Source organism: Salmo salar, chromosome ssa16 (genome assembly GCF_905237065.1).
Source record: "Salmo salar chromosome ssa16, Ssal_v3.1, whole genome shotgun sequence".
NCBI classification, from domain to species: domain Eukaryota; kingdom Metazoa; phylum Chordata; class Actinopteri; order Salmoniformes; family Salmonidae; genus Salmo; species Salmo salar.
In genome coordinates this window covers 67,138,522-67,162,327 of record NC_059457.1, presented here as the reverse complement: position 1 = coordinate 67,162,327, position 23,806 = coordinate 67,138,522, and the positions used below count along the sequence as shown (strand labels likewise).

The window sequence follows — 23,806 nt, the reverse complement described above, 5'->3', positions numbered from 1 at the left end:
CAAAAGTTTTTGGACAGTGACACACTTTTTGTTGTTTTGACTTCGTACTCCAGCACTTTGGATTTGAAATGATACAATACAAGAGTGCACCTTTAATTTGAGGGTATTTTCATCCATATCGGGTGAATCGTTTAGAAATTACAGCAGTTTTTGCACATTCACTTTTGTGTATTAAAGTAGTAAAGAGTTAAGTATTTGGTCCCATATTCATAGCATGCAATGACTACATCAAGCTTGTGAGTCTACACATTTGTTGGATGCATTTCCTGTTTGTTTTGTTTGTGTTTCATATTATTTTGTGCCCAATAGAAGAATGGTAAATAATGTATTGTGTCATTTGGAGTCACTATCATTGTAAATAAGAATATCATGTTTTTAAACACCTCTACATTAATGTGGATGCTACCATGATTAACGATAATCCTGAATGAATCGTGAATAATGATGAGTGAGAAAGTTAGATGCACAAATGAAAGCTGACAGTCTGCACTTTAACCTCATAATCATTGCATCATTTAAAATCCAAAGTGCTGGAGTACAGAGCCAAAGCAACTAAACATTTGTCAAAGTTCCAACACTTTTGGAGCTCACTGTATGTGTGAGAGCTACAAGGAAATGTTTTAACCCTGGACTCATGTCCCCTCTCTGTATCTCTCTTAGGGAGCCACGATAAAGCGAAATGGGATAACAGGGGAGATCTTTGTGGCACGGGTGATCCATGGTGGACTGGCGGACCGCAGCGGTGAGACCACCTCTCTCTCTCTCTCTCTCTCTCTCTCTCTCTCTCTCTCACACACTCACTCACTCTCTCTCTCGCTCTGCCTTTAATCTGTTTCTTCTTTCTCATTTGTGCCCCACCCCCTCCTCCCCCCTCTCTCTCTCTAGGTCTGCTGCATGCAGGGGACAGGATCACAGAGGTGAATGACTTCTTTGTAGATGGCCTGGAGCCTGAGCAGGTCATTGAGATACTGGTGAGTAGCAGAACACTGCTTGGCTGCCCAAACATGCACCCATTTCACACAGTCAACACAGATGGTGTCTGTAGTATGTCTTCATCCACCTGTGATGTACATGGGTGTTTATCTGTCTTTGGACCCACAGGCCCGGTCTCAAGGCACCCTCATGTTCAACGTGGTTCAACAACCAGATGATAGTGAGTAATGGCATGTTTGCTGACCTACCCTTCCCTGGTAACAGTATCAGACAAGTCATGTAAGCTGATTGAACCATAATGGCACCAAAACCAAAGTCTTTCTCTTGACAATAGGAGGTTACTATTACCAAGAAAACCTATGGCTCAGTTCCTGTCTTCAGTGTTGTAGTAGAGATCTTTTCATTGCATTGTCCTTGTGTCTTGTTGTCTCTTGTATTGTGTCTCCTGGTGTCCCAGCTGTATGTGCGTGCCATGGCAGACTACAGTCTCCAGCAGGGCCCGGCCATCCCCTGCGCCGAGGCAGGTATGGACTTCAGGAAGGGAGACGTGCTGGAGATCGTGGACCAGTCAGACACCCTCTGGTGGCAGGCCAAGAAACTACCCAGCACCTCGGCCTGCGTTGGACTTATCCCCTCCACAAACCTGCTCAGGAGGAAACAGAAAGAGTTCTGGTGATCTCAGCCCCACCAGCCGCACACCTACATCAAACCCTGTGAGTAGAGTTCCCTACTCATCTTTACATCTGGCTTTTCAGCTCTTTTATACCAAATTATAAGCAGCTGGTAACAATTGTTACTGTATATCCAAAACAGTAATACATGCCAATGATCTTATACCTCTTGCTTACCTGAATTGAGCACTGTGAATGAAGATAAGAACTATGATCCTTTTTTATGGTGCCAGTTCTCAATGTGAGGCAGTTATTGTTACACTACATGACCAAAAGTATGTGGACACCTGCTTGTCGAACATCTCATTCCAAAATCATGGGCATTATATGGAGTTGGTCTCCCCTTTGGCGTTCCAATTCATCCCAAAGGTGTTCAATGGGGTTGAGGTCAGGTCTTTGTGCAGGCCAGTCAAGTTCTTCCACACCGATCTTGAACAACAATTTCTGTATGGACCTGGCTTTCTGCAAGGGGGTATTGTCATGGTGAAACAGGAAAGAGCATTCTCCAAACTGTTGTCACAAAGTTGGAAGCACAGAACCATCTAGAATGTCATTGTATACTAGCGTTAAGATTTCCCTTCACTGGAACTAAGGGGCCTAGACCGAATAATGAAAAACAGCCCCAGACCAATATTCCTTCTCCACCAAACTTTACAGTTTTTTACATTTTAGTCATTTAGCAGACACTCTTATCCAGAGTGACTTACAGTAGTGAATGCATACATTTCATGCATTTTTTTTGTACTGGCCCCCCGTGGGAATCGAACCCACAACCCTGGCATTGCACACACCATGCTGGCGTTGCAACCACCATGCTCTACCAACTGAGCCACAGGGGACCTATGCAATGGAGCAGGTAGTGTTCTCCTAGCATTCGCCAAACCCAGATTTGTCCGTCAGAGAACGTGTTTCCACTGCTCCGGAGTTCAATAGCGGGGAGCTTTACAGCCGATGCTTTGCATTGCGCATGGTGACCTTAGGCTTGTGTGCGGCTGCTCAGCCTTGGAAACTAATTTCATGAAGCTCCCGACGAACAATTCTTGTGCTGACATTTCTTCCAGAGACAGTTTGGAACTTGGTAGTGAGTGTTGCAACAGAGGACAGGCGATTTTTACGAGCTACACGCTTCAGCACTAGGGGGTCCCGTTCTGTGAGCTTGTGTGGCCTACCACTTCGCGACTGAGCCGTTGTTTCTCCTAGACGTTTCCACTTCACAATAACAGCACTTACAGTTGACTGGGGCAGCTCTAGCAGGGCAGAAATTTGATGAACTGACTTGTTGGAAAGGTGGCATCCTATGACGGTGCCACGTTGAATGTAACGGAGCTCTTCAGTAAGGCCATTCTACTGCTAATGTTTGTCTATGGAGATTGCATGGCTGTGTGCTCCATTTTATACACCTGTCAGCAACGGGTGTGGCTGAAATAGCCGAATCCACTCATTTGAAGGGGTGTCCACGTACTGTTGTATATATAGTGTATTTCATTTTCGACTTTTCGCTGACCTGTCATACTTGGCTCTTTCAGAGGAAGACCTGATGGCCGTTGATGAAAAGTGTGTTGAAGCTGGTAGGATTTCCCTAATTTCCTCTACAATAAATCATATTGTTTCACTCATTTGTTTACTTCAAGATGACTTTGGTGGATTATTTTGAGTGTCTTTTTTTCTATTTTCTAACAGATGAGGAAGATTTTGAACCTGGTAGGTAAGTCTTTGTTGCAATTAATTAATCATGTAGCCTGTGCTATACAAAATACAGTATTACTCAACTATAACACTGTTTACTTTATCTCAATCATTTCTGAATTCCAATTTGGAATGTGAGAGGAGCTACAATGAGGGGAAAAAGTATTTGATCCCCTGCTTATTTTGTACGTTTGCCCACTGACAAAGAAATTATCAGTCTATCATTTTAATGGTAGGTTTATTTGAACAGTGAGAGACAGAATAACAACAAAAAAATCCAGAAAAACGCATGTCATAAATGTTATAAATTGATTTGCATTTTAATTAGGTAAATAAGTATTTGACCCCCTCTCAATCAGAAAGATTTCTAGCTCCCAGGTGTCTTTTATACAGGTAACGAGCTGAGATTAGGAGCACACTCTTAAAGGGAGTGCTCCTAATCTCAGTTTGTTACCTGTATAAAAGACACCTGTCCACAGAAGCAATCAATCAATCAGATTCCAAACTCTCCACCATGGCCAAGACCAAAGAGCTCTCCAAGGATGTCAGGGACAAGATTGCAGACCTACACAATGCTAGAATGGGCTACAAGACCATCGCCAAGCAGCTTGGTGAGAAGGTGACAACAGTTGGTGCGATTATTAGCAAATGGAAGAAACACAAAACAACTGTCAATCTCCCTCAGCCTGGGGCTCCATGCAAGATCTCACCTCGTGGAGTTGCAATGATCATGAGAACGGTGAGGAATCAGCCCAGAACTACACGGGAGGATTTTGTCAATGATCTCAAGGCAGCTGGGACCATAGTCACCAAGAAAACAATTGGTAACACACTACGCCGTGAAGGACTGAAATCCTGCAGCGCCCGCAAGGTCCCCCTGCTCAAGAAAGCACATATACATGCCTGTCTAAAGTTTGCCAATGAACATCTGAATGATTCAGAGGACAACTGGGTGAAAGTGTTGTGGTCAGATGAGACCAAAATGGAGCTCTTTTGGCATCAACACAACTCGCCGTGTTTGGAGGAGGAGGAATGCTGCCTATGACCCCAAGAACACCATCCCCACCGTCAAACATGGAGGTGGAAACATTATGCTTTGGGGGTGTTTTTCTGCTAAGGGGACAGGACAACTTCACCGCATCAAAGGGACGATGGACGGGGCAATGTACTGTCAAATCTTGGGTGAGAACCTCCTTCCCTCAGCCAGGGCATTGAAAATGGGTCGTGGATGGGTATTCCAGCATGACAATTACCCAAAACACACGGCCAAGGCAACAAAGGAGTGGCTCAAGAAGAAGCACATTAAGGTCCTGGAGTGGCCTAGCCAGTCTCCAGACCTTAATCCCATAGAAAATCTGTGGAGGGAGCTGAAGGTTCGAGTTAACAAACGTCAGCCTCGAAACCTTAATGACTTGGAGAAGATCTGCAAAGAGGAGTGGGACAAAATCCCTCCTGAGATGTGTGCAAACCTGGTGGCCAACTACAAGAAACATCTGACCTCTGTGATTGCCAACAAGGGTTTTGCCACCAAGTACTAAGTCATGTTTTGCAGAGGGGTCAAATACTTATTTCCCTCATTAAAATGCAAATCATTTTATAACATTTTTGACATGCGTTTTTCTGGATTTTTTTGTTCTTATTCTGTCTCTCACTGTTCAAATAAACCTACCATTAAAATTATAGACTGATCATTTCTTTGTCAGTGGGCAAACGTACAAAATCAGCAGGGGATCAAATACTTTTTTCCCTCACTGTAAGAGAAGGCGAACATAACTTGCTCTACTGAGCTCTCCTTTGAGCTCAATTAGAATCAACTCCAACACCATGTCTAGTGAGATACACATTCATCCCATTATCATGCTCTCCCCCTCCCTGTTCTCCCGCTCCTAGAGGAGGATGAGTTCAGCACTAACATCGAGGGGATCTATCTAACTGGGTTCAGACGTAGGCTGCGTCTGTGTCAGCGCCAGTCCCTAAGCACAGGCTCCAGTCAGCATTCCTGCCACACCCGCTGCTCTGGCAGCTGCTACAGTGCCCTCAACAACCCATACAAAGAGGTGGTACGATACCAGTGCAACCCGCAGGACAAGCACCGCCTGGTCGCCCTGGTGGGTAAGACACCAGTCTGGCACTAACCAGCTACACAAATAGATTGGCACAAGATTCAAATATGTATTGACTGTCATGAGTACGTACTAACGTGTAAATGGTTCTGTGGCCAATAATGCAGAGACAGTATGACTCATGTTGTGTCACTGTTTTTGTACATGGGCAGTGTGTCTCTACTTGTATTGACGCAGAACATGTGTGATGACATTACAGAGACCTCACAAGTGTGTTCTTCTCTCTTAGGTCCCTCTGGCATTGGAGTGAACGAACTTCGCAGACAGTTAATCGAAATCAACCCAGTGACCTTTCAAGGGGCAGTGCCTCGTAAGTAAACCACCAAACCTCTGTGAACCTGCCAGTCTATTTGACGTTCTTCCATTGTTGACATGGATACAATCGATGTCTTATTTGATGTCGTCCTATGATGTCTTATATGACGTCTTGTCTTCCTATGATGTCATCTGAAATATTTGTCCTTCTTCCTCCAGACACGACACGAGCCGCTAAGAGCCATGAGGAGTCTGGTAAAGAGTATCACTTCATCAACAGAGAACTGTTTGAGAACATGGTTTACAACAACAAGTAGGTACTCACTGATTAACAGCTTATCACTTTCCTCTCACAAACACATGTTGTTAAATCAACTGTCACAACATGAATGTGACTCGTGGCCTTATGTCCTAACGGGGACAAAGAGGATTAAGTAAGTTAATAACATTGATGTGGACCACCTGATTACAAGCCAGGGTTTTGTGTTGCATTTGTTTTAAACCAGGTTTCTGGAAAACGGGGAGTACAAAGGTCATTTCTATGGCACTAGTCTTGATGCTGTGAAGGATGTTTTGAACAGTGGAAAGATCTGTGTCATCGAAGTCGAGCCTCATGTGAGTCCTGCTGGGGTTCTTCCCCAGTGGGGCTCCATCACTGACTTGGCCCTATTGTGGAGTTAGCTCTGTGTTGACCTCAGTTGCATCTTGGCCAGGTCTTCATTGAAAATGAGAATTAGTTCTCAATTGACCCATGTATGATGACTGTCCCGTTTTAGGCCATCCAGTCAGTGAGGACACATGAGCTCAAGCCTACATCATCTATGTGAAGCCGCCCACCGCAGAACGCATGAAGAAGACCAGAAAGGACGCTCAGATCACTACAAATTACTACGTCAACATCCCTTTCAAAGTAAGCACTCTTATGGTTTTATTATCATTTCTCCGTTTTTTTCATTGACCAGGAAGTCTCTCACGGTTTGAACCTCTTTTTCCAAAGATACCTGGTAATAATATGCCATCCCTATAGTGATCAAATGGTTGAAATACTGACCATCATGCCATAGTTAAGATAGTGACCAACTGTCATGTTATTCTGTTCCCAACAGGAGGAAGACTTCCAGGAGATTGAGGAGGCAGCCAGAAAGATGGAGTCTCACTACTGCCAGTTCTTTGACTATGTGATGGTGAATGACAGGCTGCAAGACTCCTGTGTTCAGCTACTGAGGGCTGTGAGGAGGGCTCAGGACGAGCCACAGTGGGTTCCTGTCAACTGGATACGACCCACAGAGGTGTTTTGATGAGAAATTAGGAGAGGACATAAAAGGATAACAAACAGGGCATCGTAAAAGAGGGAATGGAGAACAACATGGATGAGGAGTGGCTGTCACCTTTGGCTGCTACTTCTGAAGATACCCTCTGCTCTCCAGTGGAATTTGTTTTGGATTGGATTTATTGTTTTTGTTTTGTTTAGTGTGAGTTTGAGAGACTCATACAGATACTGTCCTTGTGTCTGCTTGAAATCTGTTGTTGACTATTTTGCCTATTCAAGGCTATGATGGCGCTGGATTAAACCAAAAATCATGTGTCTGTTTTTCTCTGAAATTGTGTGCATAGTTGGAGATAATGTATTGATGTGCTACATAGGCATGCTATGAGAGGTTGTAGGTTAACCTCTCATCTTTCGTTTACAATTAGAGCAAATAATTGTCCATGCTGAATTTCTGTATTTTCTTAATGTTTTATTTGATTTAATAAAATGAATGTTAATGCCAAAGAACGTATATTCAAGTGCTCTAGATTGGTACAATGTTTCAGTAGGAAGGTGAGCAAGTAAGTGGAGTTGTGTGCTCACCATAGAACACGTTTTCATAATACTGATTGATACCTTCAGTACAGGCTGTAATCCCAGGCTATTATTATACAGAATATTTTTTGTGTAACATAATGGGATATGGAATAATACTAAAATATGTGATGTATATTGTTACCAATTTTAAAAATACAATTTTGTGTGTGAACGCGTTTTTTGAATATGTGTTTGTGTGGCTTTTTGTGTCAACATGTGTAGAAGACAGAAGGCTTTTATTTTGAAAACCGGAAGTTCCTTTTTGTGTTCTCAGCTAAAAATCACTGTAATGGCAAGGCAACGAGTGTAAACAAAGTGGTCGGGTAAACAGCGTGGCAACCAACATGCAGACATTACCAGCCCAAAACGTTTTAACAGCTAGGTAGCTAACTAGCTATCTCTTATCGGGGTTGTTTTAATAGGGTATCCCGCAGAAATGGACACAGGAGGATTCCAGGTATGTACCTAGCTAGTTATTTCAGTTAGCTAATCGTGTAACGGTCGGAATACAAGGTTGCTCTAGCTAGCTAATTTAGCTGACCAGCTAGTTATAATTTTGCTATATCTTAGTTAGCTATAACTATTTATCCATAAATTCGTTATAACTAGTGATTTTTGTCCTATTCCAGTTGCCCGGTGTGTGCAGTTAGTTTTTTAATCAAAATATTTATTTAGGCACAAAGCACGCGACGGAGGGACCTCCCGCCTCTTCCACAGGTACCACTATCATTACCGAGCATGCGCCACTACAACTTACACGACCATCCATATCATAAATCTTAAGAGTATTTTGACTTGTAACTAGCTAGTATGCAGCACATTGGTAGCCTAAAGTCAAAAGACTGCTCTCAGACAGCGGGTTCCCATAGGTCTCTGGTTTCTGCACTCGGCACCCTGCAGAGGGCCCAACAACAACAAATCAGAGAGGCTGTAACAGGGACCTTGCTGCAGAACCATACAGCATTAGGGGCAAAGGTCAACAACACCATGAAGAGGAGTAACTTATGTCACTTCAAAACTGTGGCCTAATATGAGAGGGAAATTAAATATGTTCCTAATAATCATCAACATTGTTCTTACACCAAATTATTACATCAATAAAGGTGTTGTAGTTTGGTCTAGGCTATTTTTGTTGAGGGTCTTCTTCACTTTCACCTCAAGTGGTCAAATCTCTCAAGTCTGAATAGTCTGATCTGATCTATGCCTTGATTGGTTGGTATTCCAGTACCTTGGCAGATGCATACTGCAGATTTGGCCCAGGATTAGGCAGTGCCACCAAGGCTGTGGCACAGGAATATCCTCAGAGCCCTTCCTGATTCTTGGATGGAATGGTGAGAAAACAAATCATGGTAAGTTCTCTCTCTCATACACAGTCCTGGGCCAAGTTTTGGGAAACCGGGCCCTGGTGCTGCTGGATCTTTTCTCTGTATGAGAAGGACTCTCTTTTCTGAGTCCAGGTTGTTGGGTTTTGAAGGATTTTATTGTTGAGATCAATTGGAGAAATGTACTGTTTGTGACTGGGAGTGTTATCTACTTTGAAAGCAAGTTTTGGAGAGAGCTTTGTACAACCACTTGCTTGGTTCCGTTGTTCCTTGGTTCCCCTCTGATCCTATCTCTTGGCATGTATGGATTGAGGGCCTCCCAAGAGTGCAGCGGTCTAAGGCACTGCATTGCAGTGTTAGAGGCGTCACTACGGACCCTGGTTCGTTCTCAGGCTGTGTCACAACTGGCCGTGATTGGGAGTCCCATAGGGCAGCGCACAATTTGCCCAGCGCTGTCTGGGTTAGGGGAGTGTTCAGCCGGGGGGGGAGGCCGTCATTGTAAATAAGAATTTGTTCTTAACTGACTTGCCTAGTTAAATAAAGGTTAAATAAGTGAATATAATGAAGAATATTAAGTAATCATTAAATGTGTTATGTAAGATGTTGGGCAAGCCTCATTCTCTTCTTCCTGGTCCTTTTTAGCGTGGACAGCGTGCCCTGCCCCCCATGTCAAGGTGAGTCTAGCCTCCTTATGCTGTTGTGATACTGTTTCAACTCATTTATCCCAGCAGAACATCTCTCTCACGCTCTCTCTTTCCATTTTTTATGTATGGCATTTGAACAACTGCATGAAGTCAAGATACAGGTGGTGAGTTGCCTTCAGATGAGTGTTGTAATAGATCATTTAACTATTGAATTTAGGTTGGTGCTGCTGGCTTGTATATAGTTTTCTTAACCTGTTTTGTCTCCTATGTAGACGGGATGCCGGTCCCTAAAAGCAAGAGGAAGAGTCAGGTGGATGGTGTTGAAAGCCCAGAGGGTGGGTGGAAAAGGAATAGTTCCAAGGAATAGTTCTCGGGAGCTCCTTCTGTTGAACTGCTGGTGAACAGCGTTGTTCCAGATTTTGGAGGCACTTTGCCTTTAAGTTTCAGGCTATGGGTTAATTATAAAGCTTGCATTCCACTGTCAAATAATCATGTATATACAGTTAAAGTACTAGTAATGACTTGAACCACATAGTAAGTACACCTCAAGTATATAATAAGAGAGTTGTGTTGTTTGTATGTGCAGCAGACTCAGGGATGGAGATGGCCCAGGTGGGGGGTCTGAGCAGTCACAGGTCATCTGAGGTCATCCAGGCCTTGACCCCCGATTCGCAGGAAGCTGTACCACAGAGAAGGAAGAAGAAGAAAAAGGCAGCGACCGTAGGTAAACAACATATCTGACTATAGCTAAACAGCATGCCTGACTATAGCTAAACAGCATGCCTGACTATAGCTAAACAACATATCTGACTATAGCTAAACAACATGCCTGACTATAGCTAAACAGCATGCCTGACTATAGCTAAACAACATATCTGACTATAGCTAAACAACATGCCTGACTATAGGTAAACAACATGCCTGACTATAGCTAAACAACATATCTGACTATAGCTAAACAACATGCCTGACTATAGGTAAACAACATATCTGACTATAGGTAAACAACATATATGACTATAGCTAAACAACATATCTGACTATAGCTAAACAACATATCTGACTATAGGTAAACAACATATCTGACTATAGCTAAACAACATATCTGACTATAGCTAAACAGCATGCCTGACTATAGCTAAACAGCATGCCTGACTATAGCTAAACAACATATCTGACTATAGCTAAACAACATGCCTGACTATAGCTAAACAGCATGCCTGACTATAGCTAAACAACATATCTGACTATAGCTAAACAACATGCCTGACTATAGGTAAACAACATATCTGACTATAGGTAAACAACATATATGACTATAGGTAAACAACATATCTGACTATAGGTAAACAACATATCTGACTATAGCTAAACAACATATCTGACTATAGCTAAACAACATATCTGACTATAGCTAAACAACATATCTGACTATAGCTAAACAACATATCTGACTATAGCTAAACAACATATCTGACTATAGCTAAACAACATATCTGACTATAGCTAAACAACATATCTGACTATAGCTAAACAACATATCTGACTATAGCTAAACAACATGCCTGACTATAGGTAAACAACATGCCTGACTATAGGTAAACAACATGCCTGACTATAGGTAAACAACATATCTGACTATAGCTAAACAACATGCCTGACTATAGGTAAACAACATATATGACTATAGGTAAACAACATATCTGACTATAGCTAAACAACATATCTGACTATAGCTAAACAACATATATGACTATAGGTAAACAGCATGCCTGACTATAGCTAAACAACATATCTGACTATAGCTAAACAACATGCCTGACTATAGGTAAACAACATGCCTGACTATAGCTAAACAACATGCCTGACTATAGGTAAACAACATATCTGACTATAGCTAAACAACATGCCTGACTATAGGTAAACAACATATATGACTATAGGTAAACAACATATCTGACTATAGGTAAACAACATGCCTGACTATAGGTAAACAACATGCCTGACTATAGGTAAACAACATATATGACTATAGGTAAACAACATATATGACTATAGGTAAACAACATATATGACTATAGGTAAACAACATATATGACTATAGGTAAACGACATATCTGACTATAGGTAAACAACATGCCTGACTATAGGTAAACAACATATATGACTATAGGTAAACAACATATATGACTATAGGTAAACAACATATCTGACTATAGGTAAACAACATATCTGACTATAGGTAAACAACATGCCTGACTATAGCTAAACAACATGCCTGACTATAGGTAAACAACATATATGACTATAGGTAAACAACATATATGACTATAGGTAAACAACATGCCTGACTATAGGTAAACAACATATATGACTATAGGTAAACAACATATATGACTATAGGTAAACAACATGCCTGACTATAGCTAAACAACATATCTGACTATAGCTAAACAACATATCTGACTATAGCTAAACAACATATCTGACTATAGCTAAACAGCATGCCTGACTATAGCTAAACAACATGCCTGACTATAGGTAAACAACATATCTGACTATAGGTAAACAACATATCTGACTATAGGTAAACAACATATATGACTATAGGTAAACAACATATATGACTATAGGTAAACAACATATCTGACTATAGGTAAACAACATATCTGACTATAGGTAAACAACATATATGACTATAGGTAAACAACATGCCTGACTATAGGTAAACAACATATCTGACTATAGGTAAACAACATATCTGACTATAGCTAAACAACATGCCTGACTATAGGTAAACAACATATCTGACTATAGGTAAACAACATATATGACTATAGGTAAACAACATGCCTGACTATAGGTAAACAACATATCTGACTATAGGTAAACAACATATCTGACTATAGCTAAACAACATATCTGACTATAGGTAAACAACATATCTGACTATAGGTAAACAACATATATGACTATAGGTAAACAACATATCTGACTATAGGTAAACAACATATCTGACTATAGGTAAACAACATATCTGACTATAGGTAAACAACATATATGACTATAGGTAAACAACATGCCTGACTATAGGTAAACAACATATCTGACTATAGGTAAACAACATATCTGACTATAGCTAAACAACATGCCTGACTATAGGTAAACAACATATATGACTATAGGTAAACAACATATATGACTATAGGTAAACAGCATGCCTGACTATAGGTAAACAGCATGCCTGACTATAGGTAAACAGCATGCCTGACTATAGGTAAACAGCATGCCTGACTATAGGTAAACAGCATGCCTGACTATAGGTAAACAGCATGCCTAACTGTAGGTAAACAACATGCCTGACTATAGGTAAACAACATATCTGACTATAGGTAAACAACATATCTGACTATAGCTAAACAACATATCTGACTATAGGTAAACAACATGCCTGACTATAGGTAAACGACATATATGACTATAGGTAAACAACATGCCTGACTATAGCTAAACAACATATATGACTATAGGTAAACAGCATGCCTGACTATAGGTAAACAACATATCTGACTATAGCTAAACAACATGCCTGACTATAGGTAAACAACATATCTGACTATAGCTAAACAACATATCTGACTATAGCTAAACAGCATGCCTGACTATAGCTAAACAGCATGCCTGACTATAGGTAAACAACATGCCTAACTGTAGGTAAACAACATGCCTAACTATAGGTAAACAACATGCCTGACTATACAGTTGAAGTCGGAAGTTTACATACACCTTAGCCAAATACATTTAAACTCAGCTTTTCACAATTCCTGACATTTAATCCAAGTAAAAATTCCCTGTCTTGGGTGTTAGGATCACCACTTTATTTTAGTGTGAAATGTCAGAATAATAGTAGAGAGAATTATTTATTTCAGCTTTTATTTCTTTCATCACATTCCCAGTGGGTCAGAAGTTTACATACACTCAATTAGTATTTGATAGCATTGCCTTCAAATTGTTTAACTTGGGTCAAACGTTTCGGATAGCCTTCCACAAGCTTCCCACAATAAATAGGGTGAATTATGGCCCATTCCTCCTGACAGAGCTGGTGTAACTGAGTCAGGTTTGTAGGCCTCCTTGCTCGCACACGCATTTTCAGTTCTGCCCACAAATTTTCTATGGGATTGAGGTCAGGGCTTTGTGATGGCCACTCCAATACCTTGACTTTGTTGTCCTTAAGCCATTTTGCCAAAACTTGGAAGTATGCTTGGGGTCATCGTCCATTTGGAAGACCCATTTGCGACCAAGTTTTAACTTCCTGACTGATGTCTTGAGATGTTGCTTCAATATATCCACTTAATTTTCCTCGTCATGATGGCATCTATTTTGTGAAGTGCACCAGTCCCTCCTGCGGCAAAGCACCCCCACAACATGATGCTGCCACCCCCGTGCTTCACAGTTGGGGTGGTGTTCTTCGGCTTGCAAGCATCCCCCTTTTTCCTCCAAACATAACGATGGTCATTATGGCCAAACGGTTCTATTTTTGTTTCATCAGACCAGAGGACATTTCTCCAAAAAGTACAATCTTTGTCCCCATGTGCAGTTGCAACCTGTAGTCTGGCTTTTTTATGGCGGTATTGGAGCAGTGGCTTCTTCCTTGCTGAGTGGCCTTTCAGGTTATGTCGATATAGGACTCGTTTTACTGTGGATATTGATACTTTTGTACCTGTTTCCTCCAGCATCTTCACAAGGTCCTTTGCTGTTGTTCTGGGATTGATTTGCACTTTTCGCACCAAAGTACGTTCATCTCTAGGAGACAGAACGCGTCTCCTTCCTGAGCGGTATGACGGCTGCGTGGTCCCATGGTGTTTATACTTGCATACTATTGTTTGTACAGATGAACGTGGTACCTTCAGGCGTTTGGAAATTGCTCCCAAGGATGAACCAGACTTGTGGAGGTCTACAATTTCTTTTCTAAGGTCTTGGCTGATTTCTTTTGATTTTCCCATGATGTCAAGCAAAGAGTCACTGAGTTTGAAGGTAGGCCTTGAAATACATCCACAGGTACACCTCCAATTGACTCAAATTATGTAAATTAGCCTATCAGAAGCTTCTAAAGCCATGACATAATTTCTGAAAATTTCCACGCTGTTTAAAGGCACAGTCAACTTAGTGTATGTAAACTTCTGACCCACTGGAATTGTGATACAGTGAATTATAAGTGAAATAATCTGTCTGTAAACAATTGTTGGAAAAATGACTTGTCGTGCACAAAGTAGATGTCCTAACCGACTTGCCAAAACTATAGTTTGTTATCAAGACATCTGTGGAGTGGTTGAAAAATGAGTTTTAATGACTCCAACCTAAGTGTATGTAAACTTCTGGCTTCAACTGTAGGTAAACAACACGCTTGACTATAGGTAAACAACAGGCCTGACTATAGGTAAACAACATGCCTCAGGGGAACCATATACCTACTCTTCCTACTTTTAACTCAAACATTATCTTGTTTGCGTATTATTTATTCTATCACTTCTGCATGGTTAAGATTATATTCCACTTATATTCAATATATTCCATTCTGTTTTACCATAACCATTTATAGGCTATATGTCATAGTTGTACTTACTGTATTTGTGAAATGTATTAAGTTACATGTGGAGCGTTGTTCATTCGCTTGTTTGTGTCTCAGACCTGGAGGATGACCAGGCTGACCTGGTGAACGGGGATGGACTGGTCCAGAACACAGCAGAGGCAGGGGAAGAAGTGACCAAAAAACCCAAGAGGAAGAAGTAAGAGACACTATAATATGGCCTATCTATTCTACGGTATCTTAGTCACTTAATGTTTACATATCTGGCATTACTCATCTCATATGTATATACTGTTTTCCATACTATTCTATGGTATCTCATTCACTTAATGTTTACATATCTGGCATTACTCATCTCATATGTATATACTGTTTTCTATACTCTTCTACTGTATCTTAGTCCGTTCCGCTCTGACATCGCTCGTCCATATTAATTCATTCCAACTTAGATTTGTGTGTATTGGGTATATGTTGTGTAATTTGTTAGATATTACTGCACTGTCGGAGCTAGAAGCACAAGCATTTCGCTACACCCGCAATAACATCTGCTAATCACGTATGTGACAAATGAAATGTTATTGATTTATGGTGTAGAGTAAAATGTGTGTGGTATGTTTTGACTTATATGGTTCTATTGTGATATGCTTTATTAATGAGCTCAGTTTCCCTTTCTTTTGTTCTTTCTATTATTTATTTCGCGGTCACTCCCTAGGAAGTCGCAGGTGTCAGAGACGCAGTATGTCAACGAGCTTCATGTAGAGGACGATTACATCATCACAGATGCTCAGCCACCCATCCCCCGGCATTCCCTGTTCTCTGCTCCCCTGGGACAGAGCCAGCCTGTGGGGAAGGTGTTTGTAGAGGGGAGCAGTGAGTGTCCCCCTTCCTTCTGTTATTTTATGTTAGCTGTACATGGTAGAGTTTAAGAGTATAGGTTGGTTTCCAGGACACAGATTAATTAACCTAGTCCTGGACTATGAAGCAATTTCAATGGAAAACCTCCATTGGAAGCTTTACTTGGTCGAGGACTAGTCTTGTTTCTGTGTCTGGAAAAATTGGCCTTATATGAATTCTTTGGACGTCCTTGTGTGTCCTATCTTCTATGTTGGATAATGATGTGTTGTTTTACTTTCAGAGAGGTTTCAAGCGGCCGATCGGTCAGACAGACCGAAGTCCAGCGATCAGGTGGACAACTTCATGGACATCCAGCAGATGTGGACCACCAAAGATGTGTCTGTTAGGGTACATGGTGGTTTCAGGTGTGCATGTGTGTGCAGGTGTCTGTTTGAACGACTGTGTGTGTGTGTGTGTGTGTGTGTGTGTGTGTGTGTGTGTGTGTGTGTGTGTGTGTGTGTGTGTGTATGCTCCCTCTATCTCACGTCTCTGTATTAGAGGTCGGCCAATTATGATTTTTCAAGGCCGATACCGATTATTGGAGGCCCGAAAAAGCCGATACCGATTAATCGTCCGATTTACTATTATGCTTTTTTTAATATATACACACACACACACACAGCTCTGAAGTGACAACGATACTGAAGAGTCTGCTTAGGAGACAAATACTCTCAACTGTTTGAATAATAAAAATAGAGTTTAAGTTACCTGTGATGATTGCTGAAAACAAAAACTGTAATTTCTATATGCAGGAAATCCTATTTTAATAATGGGCATGGTAAGAATTGACTACCAAAGTGCGAGTCATAATTCCCATGCCCCCATCAAAATCTGAAAAGCGGTTCCTTCATTTATTCCATAGGATATTTTTAGATTAACTTAAAATAAGGTCTGTGTTTGGTTTAGGCTTACACCACCTTGCCAATTTTATAACTGTAGATATCCATAGGATATAACTCTGATCAATATAAGCGAAGATCATTTTTTTGTAGAGTTGATTTATGAAAATATGTTGACAAACGTTACCTAGTGAGATTTACACGGGTATCAAAACACCGAGGCGGTTTAAGCACAAAACACAGACCTTATTTGAAGTAGATCAAGACATTCTCTATGGAAGACATGAACGGTAAAATAACGAAGGAACCCCTTTCAAGTTCAGCCGCAAGTTATTACAGGAATTATGACGCGTCGACTATTTCTCTCTAAACCATATACCTTTGACTATTACGAGCCTGCTGCTGCCTACCACCGCTCAGTCAGACTGCTCTATCAAATATCAAATCATAGACTTAACTATAATATAATAAACCTTAGGTCATTAATATGGTCAAATCCGGAAACTATCATCTCGAAAACATTATTCTTTCAGTGACATACGGAACCGTTCCGTATTTTATCTAATGGGTGGCATCCATAAGTCTAAATATTCCTGTTACATCGCACAACCTACAATGTTATTTCATAGTTCCGTAAAATTCTGGCAAATTAGTTCGCAACGAGCCAGATTCTGTATACCCTGATTCTGCGTGCAACGAACGCAAGAGAACTGACACAATTTCACCTGGTTAATATTGCCTGACAACCTGGATTTCTTTTAGCTAAATATGCAGGTTTAAAAATATATACTTCTGTGTATTGATTTTAAGAAAGGCATTGATGTTTATGGTTAGGTACAGTCGTGCAACCATTGTGCTTTTTTTCGCAAATGCGCTTTTGTTAAATCATCCCCCGTTTGGCGAAGTCGGCTGTCTTTGTTAGGAAGAAATAGTCTTCACAGTTCGTAACAAGTCAGGCGGCCCAAACTGCTGCATATACCCTGACTCTGTTTGCAAGAGAAGTGACACATTTTCCCTAGTTAAAAGAAATTCATGTTAGCAGGCAATATTAACTAAATATGCAGGTTTCAAAATATATACTTGTGTATTGATTTTAAGAAAGACATTGATGTTTATGGTTAGGTACACGGAGCAACGTGCGATTATATGCAACGCAGGACAGGCTAGATAAACTAGTAATATCATCAACCATGTGTAGTTAACTAGTGATTATGATTGATTGATTGTTTTTTTTATAAGATAAGTTTAATGCTAGCTAGCAACTTACCATGGCAACGTAAAGCAGGTGGTTAGAGCATTGGGCTAGTTAACGTAAGGTTGTATCCCCAAGCTGACAAGGTAAAAATCTGTTGTTCTGCCCCTGAACAATGCAGTTAACCCACCGTTCCTAGGCCGTCATTGAAAATAAGAATGTGTTCTTTAACTGACTTGCCTAGTTAAATAAAGGTTTAAAAATACAAATCGGTGGCCAAAAATACCGATTGTTATGAAAACTTGAAATCGGCCCTAATTAATCGGCCATTCCGATTAATCGGTCGACCTCTACTCTATCTCTCTAATGTACAGGGGGATTGGGCTGTTCTGCCACGGCTTCCTAGCGGGCTTTGCAGTGTGGAACATCATAGTGATCTATGCCCTGGCAGGGAAACATCTCACTACTCTGCCTAACCTACTGCAGCAGTTCCACAGCTTGGCCTACCCTGCACAGTCTCTCTTCTACCTGCTACTGGCTATAAGCACCGTGTCAGCCTTTGACAGGTAAGGAAGGGAGAGAGAGTGGGGGTCTGTGTGTGGCACACTGGGGTCAGGCCCAAAATAAATGTGGCCATTGTTGTGAAAATATGGGAGGCCTGTGGCTAGAGCTAGGAGGTGTTTGTTTGTGTGTATGTATACAACGCACTGTCGTTCTGTTCCATCAATGGACCCCCTCACAAATATATCTCCTTTCTCTAGCTACAGGCTTGCACATTTTACAACAAACCCCAGTGTGCCCCGTCCCTCCCCAGTGTGTGTGTGTGGAGAGAGACTCATTCTCTTTCCATTTCAGGGTGAATCTGGCTAAAGGCGCCATGGCTATGAGAGAGTTTGTCACCCTGGACCCAGTTGCTCTAGCCTCTTTCTGTGAGTGAAAACATCTTTACAGAATGTTACTCTATTCATTCATTCAGGACAGACAGAGCCAACCTGTATATGATGCCAGCCAGCCCACCAAGCACTTTGTCTCTCTGGCCTTGGCAAATGGTCATTTCACTGAAGTAACTTTTCCTCTCCTCCTGCAGTGTACTTCTCAGCTCTGGTCCTCTCTCTCAGCCAGCAAATGACCAGTGACCGCATCAACCTGTACCCCAGTGCTAACGAGACCTTATGGTGTGCTAACTAACTGTTCTTATTGTCTTGCTATTAACGTGTTAGTTAGTTCTTGTATATTGATTATCCTACCACACAGTGTCACTGTTGGGAGTCGGAGAGAAGAGAACCCCCTTTTTCTTCTGTTCCTCTGACTCCAGCCAAACAAACAAAAAAGCATTGTGACTTTTACAACCCCCTCCCCTCTCCAGGCCTCCTGGGTCAGAGCACCAGATCCTGAACCCGTGGATCATAGTGAATCTGGTAGTGGCTGTGCTGGTAGGAATGGCCTGGATCTTCATCTCCACCAGGCCTGAGATGGACTACACCGAAGGTGAGGCTGAAGTAGTTTTTTTAATTCTGTTTTTGTAGATTTCATTGAACAAACAGCAACTTAATATTCACAATAAACAGAGATGAAAGAAAAAAGACTACTAAAAACAACACCACCTACTCAGGCGTACATAAATTGCGACAGACATTTTTGACATGCTCAGTCCTATATGTTACCACGGTCTCAATACTTATCTATATATATTGTTTAATATGTTTTGTATACACCATACTGAAATTGTATACACCATAGAAATAGAATTACTAGAAGGGACAAAGCACCTCAGACAGACCACAGCAATTTGACTGGATTGTACACGCACTCAGCAACCTTACCGAATGACGCACATGTTAAAGTCCCTTCAGAGATGTGTTTTCATTTTTCATGTGTATAAAAGCTTTGCATGTCAGTTGCCTTTAGAAGTGACATGGGCTGCCAATCTCTCTCTCTCCACTTACCTCCAAACTAGGGTTCCTAATGGCTATGGAGATCGAGTCCTTGAGACCAGAGAAGAAATCAGAAATGTCTACTTGAGGAATAGCTTTTCCATTTTTTTCTTGCACATCTTTTTTTGTACTGTATTTTATCAGCCAACAAAAAATGTACACCTTGTTTGTGGTAATAAGCAGTTTATTTTTGTATGACCCGAATGTGTGCTTGTTTTGTCAAATGTATTGATTACCATTGGAAATAATAAAAATCTTATCCCACTGAGATGCTTCTATATGTCATTTTGGGGACTTTAAACCAAACATACCATTTGCAGTGTATTGACCTGAAACAGCATGGCTGTGTCTTGTTATATAGCACACCATTAAATACAGTACCTTCAGAAAGTGTTCATGAGTCAAACCTGTAACTCGGCCACTCAGGAACATTCACAGTCTTCTTGGTAAGAAACTCCAGTGTAGATTTGGCCTTGTGTTTTTAGGTTATTATCTTGCTGAAAGGTGAATTAATCTCCCAGTGTGGTGGAAAGCAGACTGAAATCAGGTTTTTCTCTAGAATTTTGCCTGTACCCATTCCGTTTATTTTTTTACCTGGAAAAACTCCCCAGTCTTTAATGATTACATGCATACCCATAACATGATGCAGCCACCACTAGGCTTGATAATATGGAGAATGGTACTCAGTAATATGTTATTGGATTTGTCCCAAACATAACACTTTGTATTCAGGACAAAAAGTTAATTGCTTTGCCACATTTTTTGCAGTATTACTTTAGTGCTTTGTTGCAAACAGGATGCATGTTTTGAAATATTTGTATTCTCTAAGGTTTCCTTCTTTTCACTGTCAATTAGGTTAGTATTGTGGAGTGACTACAATGTTGTTGATCCATTCTCAGTTTTCTGTCACGGCCATTAAACTCTGTGACTGTTTTAAAGTCATTATTGGCCTCATGGTGAAATCCCTGAGAGGTTTCCTTCCTCTGGCAACTGAGTTAGTAAGGTCGCCTGTATCTTTGTAGAGACTGGGTGTATTGATACACCATCCAAAGTATAATTAAACACTTATTGCACACTGAGTCCATGCAACTTATGTGACTTAAGCACATTTTTACTCCTGAACTTATTTAGGCTTGCCATAACAAAGGGGTTGAATACTTATTGACTCAAGACATTTCAGCTTTTCATTTTTTATTAATTAGTAAACATTTCAAGAAACACAATTCCACTTTGACATTATAGGCTATTGTGTGTAGGCCAGGGACACAAAAACATCTACATTTAATCAATTTAAATTCAGGCTGTAACACAATTTATTTGGGAAAAAGTCAAGGGGTGTGAATACATTCTGAAGGCTCTGTATACCACACCATGAAACCAGAACATTACCACACCACTAAATCAAATCCTGTAAAATTTGTTGTGCTGGAACTAGGGCTGGAACAATAATCGTATAGTCGTGTAACCGACAATGATGGACAATAACTGATATTTGAAAAAAATATTGTCATAATCGTCTTAACATTCATTGTAGGATGGGGGATTCAACTTTATTCACTTTTATTTGTTTTATTTCACCTTTATTTAACCAGGTAGGCCAGTTGAGAACAAGTTCTCATTTACAACTGCGACCTGGCCAAGATAAAGCAAAGCAGTGCGACAAAAACAATGACACAGAGTTACACATGGGATAAACAAATGTACAGTCAATAACACAATAGAAAAAAATCTGTATATAGTGTGTGCAAATGAAGGAAGGAGGTAGGGCAATAAATAGGCCAATAGTGGCTTAGTAATTACAATTTAGCAATTTACACTGGAGTGATATACATTGGGGGAAAAAAGTATTTAGTCAGCCACCAATTGTGCAAGTTCTCCCACTTAAAAAGATGAGAGAGGCCTGTAATTTTCATCATAGGTACACGTCAACAATGACAGACAAAATGAGAAAAAAAATCCAGAAAATCACATTGTAGGATTTTTTATGAATTTATTTGCAAATTATGGTGGAAAATAAGTATTTGGTCAATAACAAAGTTTATCTCAATACTTTGTTATATACCTTTTGTTGGCAATGACACAGGTCAAACGTTTTCTGTAAGTCTTCACAAGGTTTTCACACACTGTTGCTGGTATTTTAAATACTTTTTTCCCCCACTGTATGTGCAGATGAGGATGTGCAAGTAGAAATACTGGTGTGCAAAAGAGCAGAAAAACAAATATGGTGTTGAGGTAGGTAGTTGGTTGGATGGGCTATTTACAGATGGGCTGTGTACAGCTGCAGCGATCGGTAAACTGCTGACAGTAGATAGTTTACCCAATAGCAGTTCTTCATTATTAAATGAGGGTAAAGTTAGTAATCATTTTATGAACAGAACAGCATGGTAGAAAGAAACCTCCTTTACAAAAGTTCCAAGCAATCAAAACCATTCATTTCTGTGATGCGTTGTATGTGTGAGGTATGTCATACAGTGGTGATTTTAGCAAAATCACTAAGCAACACAACACTAAACAATACATGAGTTGCACTATAACGGTGACAAACGGTGCCCACAAACTGTTAGGGCCTACATAAAGCTGTCCCAACAGCAGAGTCCCAACACCTGCTACACCTGGCTATCAGCGGAGCCTTGTCCAGTGTTGCCAACTCCTCAGTAAGGAAAGTAGCTATTGGCTGTCCTAAAAGTCGCTAAATGACGTCATCGCCTAATTTGCATAATTGGCCATGTGCATGTAATTGTGATGGACGCTGTAGGAGAGAGGAATAACGACATGGGAGAGACAAAAAGTGAGTAAAAAACACCCTGAATATGTTTAGAACTACAAATGAACTTTCTTCTGTCGATTCTTGTTTTTTTTTTATGTCACAATTCCAACCCTCTTCCTTTATCCGGGCTTGGGACCGGCAAAAGTGACCCAAAAGAGACACTCTGGCGGAGTTACTTTGTTTTTTTATTTCATTTTTTTTAAATTATGTTTTTTAGTTTCGTTTTCTTAATTTGGTTTGGTTTTCACCCTTATGGTCCACTTAGGAGCTTACAACAAGTCAGAGTAAAACATGAACATTTTTAACCATTACATTTTTTTGTATACAATCTACATTAACAATCTAAATGGACCTAAAAGAGACAATAGAAAAAACTGGCAATGGCAATGTGAGAAAATTATGGTAACTAGTCTGGCCCTAATTCAGGTTAATTGTTTTTTTAAATGTAAGCCAGGGCGGGATCAGCCAGCGGCGGCTTCCCGCATGCGCGTTGCATTTGCAGTCTGGACGCGGAGGGGTGAACATCTCCTGCTCTAACTGCAGCTGGGAGGGAGTGCTGCGCGAGGACTGGGCCGCCTGTGAGTGCTTTGGGACTGGGGTGGGGCCCACGGCAGCACCCGCTGCTCGTTGAGAAGAGTAAGAATGATACGTGCTTTCATGTCAGAGTTTCCAAAAGTCTCTAATAACACCAGAAAAAGTCGCTAGATTTGTCGCTAGTCGCTTTTTTGAAAATGTGTCGCTAGAGGGGTCTGAATACTCGCTAAATATAGCGACAAAGTCGCTAAGTTGGCAACACTGTGTCTGGCAGCGAAACAGTTAATTCAGCCTCATTTACTGCCTTTTAAAAAAACATAGCTGATAGAGCTGACTTGCTTTAAACAAATGTGGTTTCTACTGACAATTGAGATGTACAAATTATGGCATAAGGGACAACAAGCAGATAAGAGGCAATCCGTAATTTTGATTAATACATTAATGAGTGAGCCAGGACTGATTTAGACAATATAACTATTTGTTAAGCACTTTTGAAATGTACAGCATGGGCCGTTCTTACAGTGTTTTCCCTGTACACCAAGTCAGAACCGTAGGATAAATAAAGGGGGCATATTAGCA

General features: G+C 40.8%; 1 protein-coding gene, 1 long non-coding RNA gene and 1 pseudogene across 5 annotated transcripts; all 3 read left to right on the top strand.

Annotated features, from left to right (window-relative positions):
• The first annotated feature begins 529 nt into the window (after window positions 1-529).
• Window positions 530-1,149, top strand: LOC123723837 (uncharacterized). Its single transcript, XR_006759809.1, has 3 exons — window positions 530-742; window positions 886-971; window positions 1,102-1,149. It is a non-coding gene; the product is annotated as an uncharacterized lncRNA (long non-coding RNA).
• An 11-nt stretch (window positions 1,150-1,160) lies between these two features.
• Window positions 1,161-7,684, top strand: LOC106574357 (MAGUK p55 subfamily member 4-like; annotated as a pseudogene).
• An 84-nt stretch (window positions 7,685-7,768) lies between these two features.
• LOC106574250 (transmembrane protein 237B) lies at window positions 7,769-20,194 on the top strand. 4 transcript variants are annotated; one of them, XM_045697610.1, is made up of 15 exons: window positions 7,775-7,971; window positions 8,190-8,231; window positions 8,740-8,863; window positions 9,479-9,510; window positions 9,631-9,644; window positions 9,753-9,815; window positions 10,070-10,204; window positions 15,167-15,266; window positions 15,780-15,937; window positions 16,203-16,326; window positions 18,367-18,558; window positions 18,848-18,921; window positions 19,080-19,167; window positions 19,359-19,480; window positions 19,950-20,194. In XM_045697610.1, the coding sequence occupies exons 3-15, from the start codon at window positions 8,843-8,845 to the stop codon at window positions 20,012-20,014; spliced, it is 1,188 nt and encodes a 395-aa protein (XP_045553566.1). In that variant the 5' UTR covers window positions 7,775-7,971; window positions 8,190-8,231; window positions 8,740-8,842; the 3' UTR covers window positions 20,015-20,194. The 4 variants fall into 4 exon arrangements, with proteins under 4 accessions (XP_014005462.2, XP_045553566.1, XP_014005464.2 ...); XM_014149989.2 differs by having other exon boundaries at window positions 10,067-10,204; XM_014149987.2 differs by lacking the exon at window positions 8,740-8,863 and having other exon boundaries at window positions 7,769-7,971; window positions 10,067-10,204.
• Window positions 20,195-23,806: the final 3,612 nt, after the last annotated feature.